The 5,569-nt window shown below is 34.9% G+C and overlaps 1 protein-coding gene across 1 annotated transcript in view; it reads left to right on the forward strand.

Annotated features, from left to right (window-relative positions):
- Window positions 1-5,569, forward strand: part of HERC1 (HECT and RLD domain containing E3 ubiquitin protein ligase family member 1) — a 239,046-nt gene that overhangs the window by 146,545 nt on the left and 86,932 nt on the right. Inside the window, 1 exon segment of the mRNA XM_017863682.1 lies at window positions 5,134-5,402. Within this exon segment, the coding sequence (XP_017719171.1) occupies window positions 5,134-5,402 (269 nt within the window).

A 5,569-nucleotide genomic window follows, 5' to 3' on the forward strand; every position in this document is an offset into this window, starting at 1 on the left:
TTTTTTTTTTTTTTTCTTTTCTATCAATATGGACCAGATGCCTTAAGCCATAATATCTTCAATTAGGCAGTTGAACCTGCCAAGTGTGAGAACTGTTTGGGAGCCATTCAAACTGTTGAGTGTTCTGATTCTGACTTGAGCCATGAAGGACAAAAAAATGTCCAGCCAAGTGAGAATTCTCTTTGTTTTCCTTTCCTTTTTTTTTTTGAGATAGTGTCTTGCTGTGTCACCCAGGCTGGAGTACAGTGGTGCGATCACAGGTCACTGCAGGCTCAACCTCCCTGGACTCAAGTGACCCTCCCATCTCAGCCTCTCAAGTAGCTGGGAGGGACTACAGGCACATGCCACTATGCCTGGCTAATTTTATTTATTTATTTATTTATTTATTTTATTTTATTTTTTTATTTTGTAGAAACGGGGTTTCGTCATGTTGCTCAGGCTGGTCTTGAACTGGGCTCAAGCAATCCGCCCACCTTGGCCTCCCAAAGTGCTGGAAGTACAGAAATGAGCCACCGTGCCTGGCCAAGAATTCTGTGTGCTTGTTTACCCCTTCCAATATTTTGAGGAGGAAATGTAAAATTTTTTCCCTCATAACAGCATTTGCAGTTACTAGTCTCAGTGGTCTTGAATTACTAAAAGTCTGATGAGAGGAAGAGGAGAGAGATAATGATGTTGATTATATCCTGTTTACTGAAGTTAAATGGATGTGTAAATGACAACGGGGTTATACACATTTTCAACTGCTCTTTCCATGCCTGCAAAGGCTCCTCCTTGAGAGGGCCCATTACCTGTAATCTCAGTATTTGACAATGGGGATACTAAGATTCACACTGTTGAACCACGATTGCGCCTTTTTCTCCCCTCACTTGAGTTAATGTTTCACAATTGGTCTAAGTCCTTGGTCTAAGAAAGTGAATATGTAGGAAGAGGCAGAGAAATGTGGGCGGTATTATACATTTAGTTCAGCCACTGTGCTCAGCTTTTCAGAGGCTTCAAAGCTAAATTTTTTTTTTTTGAGATAGTCTCGCTCTGTAGCCCAGGCTGGAGTGCAGTGGCGTCATCTTGGCTTACTGCAGTCTCCTCCCAGGTTCCCATTCAAGCAGTTCTCCTGCCTCAGCCTCCTGAGTAGCTGGGATTACAGGCACGTGCCACTATGCCCGGCTAAGTTTTGTATTTTTAGTAGAGATGAGGTTTCACTATGTTGGCCAGGCTGGTCTTGAACTTCTGGTTCAACTGGTCTTGATCACCCCGCCTTGGTCTCCCGAAGTGCTAGGATTACAGGCGTGAGCCACCGTGCCCGGCCAGCTAAATTTACTTCCAAAAGAGGTGGATGAAACATTTCTTCTGCTTAGCACCTCAGAGGCAATATGAAATTTGTATTTAGTAAACATTTATAAACTACTTACTATATGGGCATTGTTCTAAGCCCTTCACAAATATTATAATAACTCACTTAATTTTCATAACAGCCTGATAAAATTCTTGACAAAACCTGTAAAAATATGTTAGTAATTTGGTACTTTGATAAAACTTAAAAGATTTGCTGTGGTTGTACAAAACTAAGCTGATTGTTCACAGAAAGACAGTACCTTTTTGCAGATACTTGATTTTAGTTTTCATATTTAAGCTGAAGATGATACAGTGAAAAGTTGTGGGATATCAAAGCAGCAACTTAAGAAGCAACATCAGAAATCTTATTAGTTAAAATACTGTGTGGTCTGATTTTCACCCCTAGGTCTTTAAATATTTTGTTAGGGTTTTATTGCTAAAATAATACTGGAAACATTTATCAACATGTGTGTTTCATGGTATAACATGTATGGGCGAAATGCTGTTTTGTCTGTGCATTTCAAATTAGATGATATAAAGAAAATTAAATGTAAATGTTTCTCTCCTGTATCAAATTTCTCCTTTTGTTTTCTGATTCTCGTGTGGTAGTGTATTTACTCCTTTTTGGCCAGTTGAGCCCCAGAAAAAAGAAGAGCTTCAAGCAAGTACATGATGGCATGTTTAATTTTTTTCCCCTTTTAGCTTGCCTACATATTTTATGGTTTATAAAGTATGTATTGCAGCTCTGCCATGTTCATTTTGAAAATTCCATTTAAAACCAAACTTGTAAGGACAAGTAAACAATCTCAAAATTTTTTGTTGGATTTTGCATTTTCTTTATATAATAGGTGATTATGAAATAATACCAAGATTTGGGCTTAGTCTCAATTGTTATGTAGAAGCTTTTAATATCCCTTTCAGATATAATATTTCCTATATTCAGATAGTACAGAGCAAACCAAAGTTATCAGATTGTTATGCTTTAAAAAAAATTTAAGTTCTTTCATCTCCCATTTCCAAATTATAAGTTTTTGTGTTTCAAGTATTTTTCATGTGAAACTAAATATTTTGTTGGAAATTATTTATCCTGATGCTTCTGTATAGTGTGTTTCCTGTTCTTAATATTTTATTTATACTAAGTTACATTTGGGTTAATTTCATCTGTTAGGGCTCAGCAGACTACAGCTGGGAGGCCAAGACTGGCCTGGCATCTATTTTTGTTTATCAGGTTTTATTGGAACACAGCCACACTCATTTGTTTAAGTGGTTGCTTTCATACTACAACAGCAGAGTTGTGTAATTGTGACAGAGACCTTATGGTCTGCAAAGCCAAAAATATTTACTATCTGGCCATTTACAGAAAAAGTTTGCCGACCTCTGCTTTAAATTGCAGAGGATTTAATTTTGGGCTTCGTCAGCCATTCCATAGAATATTTTGGTTTATATGAAGACAGTTCAATATTGGTAGATTCATGAGTGAACCTTTATATAGGCAGGCAATTGAAATTTCCTTCAGTGATTTGTGAGTTGGTTAATAATGAATATGTAAGACTACCTCCCATAAAATTAAGGAATTAATGTCATTATTTGACAAACCAATTTTTTTGTGCCTCTGTTTCCTCAATTGTGAAAATTGGGCTAAATAATCCTTAAGGTCTCTTTTTCTTCTGCAGTTCTGATACTAGTTCCTTCCACATTTTGTATTCATTTTGAAAAGTAATTTATAAGTATTAGTAACTAGAAGAACCTTTTTTTCTGAAATTTTATTATGAAAAATAAAAAACACTCCCCAGAAAACAAGTTCAATGTGAGGAATCAGAAGCTGTTATTTGTAAGTTAAGGCTAAATACAGATTCTGAATTTGAGGTGCTTTAAGGAAATGAAAAAAGAATGTATGTATTTTTTGCATTAGCTTCCGCTTTATTCTTGAAATATTTTCAACTTAATGCATCATGCATCTGTGATACTATTCTTTGGATTTTCAGTCTTTTCTGTGTTACATGAAAGAATATTCAGCTCTACAATTTGGGAAAATTGTTTGCTAGGTTGTTATTTTTCATGTTCAGCAAGACTGAAAATTAAGGTTTTTTTCTTTGGAGGCAGGGTCTCACCCTGTCACCCAGACTGGAGTGCAGTGGTGAAAATTAAGCCTTTTTTAATATTAATAATTCTTACTAAAACACAGAAGGCAGATAAACCATATATTCTTTGCCATTCTACATTATTTTACTAGGATAAATATAAATTATTTCATAGTTACTTTATAATATTAGCTCCCTGTTATGAATTTTGAAGTCCTAGGGTTTGACACCAGTATAGTAATTCAAAAATAAGATTATACGTTGAATATTGTGTTAGTTTGTTTTCTCTGTGGGCATTTGTGTTTAAGTAGTTATCTTCCCAAACTTTTCTGTCTAGTTATATAACTGATATAATTTGTATCATTCATATTTAATTGGGTACTTTAAGATGCTTTCCTAATTGAGAAATTTAGTATATTCACATAATAGGATATTATACAGCAATCAAATAAATGAACCATGGCTACACATAGTAATATGGATGAATGTTAACAATATTATATTGAATGAAAAGAGTATGTCCAAAAAGTTGATATAAAATGATACTCTTTTAAAAGTCAACGACAACTAAAACCATTATTCATCTTAGGAATACATTAAAACAATAAAAACAAGGAAATAACAAACCCAGGCTTTAGGGTAATAAAACTTTAGGTAGCAAGAGATGGGCTGGAGGAGGAGTAAATAGGTAGAAGTTACTGTTAGTTTTCTAGTTCTTGTGTTCACAGATATTTATTATAAATATGTAATTTCAAAATTGGGCCATGCATAGACCAATGATGAGAGGATGTCATGAACAAAAGGATTGTAGTTAATCAAATTCATGTACCTGAGATCAGTTAAATTATAAAGATTTGTAAGAATTGGACATTTATATATTTAAAGCTAATATTGACATATGACTTGGACAGTTGCCCTTGTGTTCAAACATGTTAACATTTTGCTGTCTAACGTAAATATTTTAGCTTAAAAAATACCCACTGGCAAATCTAATGGTATTATATTTAGCAACTATTTTGATGCCACTTGATAATTTTATATAGGTATCATTTTACAGTAAATCTCATATATTCTTGTCTGTGAAACTTTGCTTCCTCTATATAGGAGTTTCACAACCTGCAGTAAATATGCACATGACACAGTCAGTGAGAATGTTCCTTATATTAATGAAACCCAAAGGGTGATGTTTGTGTCTCCTTTTTGTGTAAGTTTACTTGCCCTTCTATATTCATTTTTTGGTAATGTTTCATTGCAGATATGTAGAGACTTTGTTCAGTCTTAACTTGCTCTTTGTAATCATAGTGTTGAATTAGATGAAATCTTTGTTTTGAGTAGGTCTTACCAGCAGTGTCTTAAGTGCCTAGTTCCTTTTTGTTCGTAAATGATGATCTGGTTTAATACTGCAGAGCATTTTAAGCTAAGCATTTTGATAACAGCTTCTGCCTTTCTTTTTCTTGTGGCAGCGTGTTGCTAAAGCGCTTACAGAGACACTGGTACATCAAACAGGGCTTTCCCTTTATTTTCTTACATTGCTCTAATTTTTGTTTGTTTGTTGTTTTTACCAAAGCATTTTGCTCAGAATCACTTAATGCATGCGTGTATTCAAACATGAGTATCCATTTTTCACCAGTTGGTTATGGTAGCAGCACTCAGCCTTATCTAGTTTCAGAATGTATGCTCCACTTGATTGCTGTTGATATATGTTTATTTTGTTTGTATATAGGTCCTATGCACAGTCAGTTGGAATCCCTGAGTGATTCTTGGGCTCGCCTGAAACATAGCAGAGACTGGTTATGCAACTCCTCCTATTCCTTTGAGTCTGATTTTGATCTTACCAAGTCTTTGGGAGTTCACACTTTGATTGAAAATGTTGTAAGCTTTGTGAGTGGAGATGTGGGGAATGCCCCAGGTTTTAAAGAGCCAGAGGAAAGTATGTCTACAAGTCCCCAGGCCTCCATCATTGCAATGGAACAGCAGCAGTTAAGGGCAGAAGTAAGTCTTTGATATTTACTTCTTATGAGAGCTCTGGAAGCTTAAACTGAACCATTGAATGTATAGTTCTAGGGAAAACCTTTCCTTTTCTTCTATTTCTTGCCTTCACTTTTCCTCTATCTGAGCTTTTAAACATAACTTTTTTTTTTTTTTTTTTTTTTTTTTTT

The sequence above is a fragment of the Rhinopithecus bieti genome, unplaced genomic scaffold (genome assembly GCF_001698545.2).
Source record: "Rhinopithecus bieti isolate Rb0 unplaced genomic scaffold, ASM169854v2 scaffold_72467, whole genome shotgun sequence".
Lineage (NCBI taxonomy): Eukaryota > Metazoa > Chordata > Mammalia > Primates > Cercopithecidae > Rhinopithecus > Rhinopithecus bieti.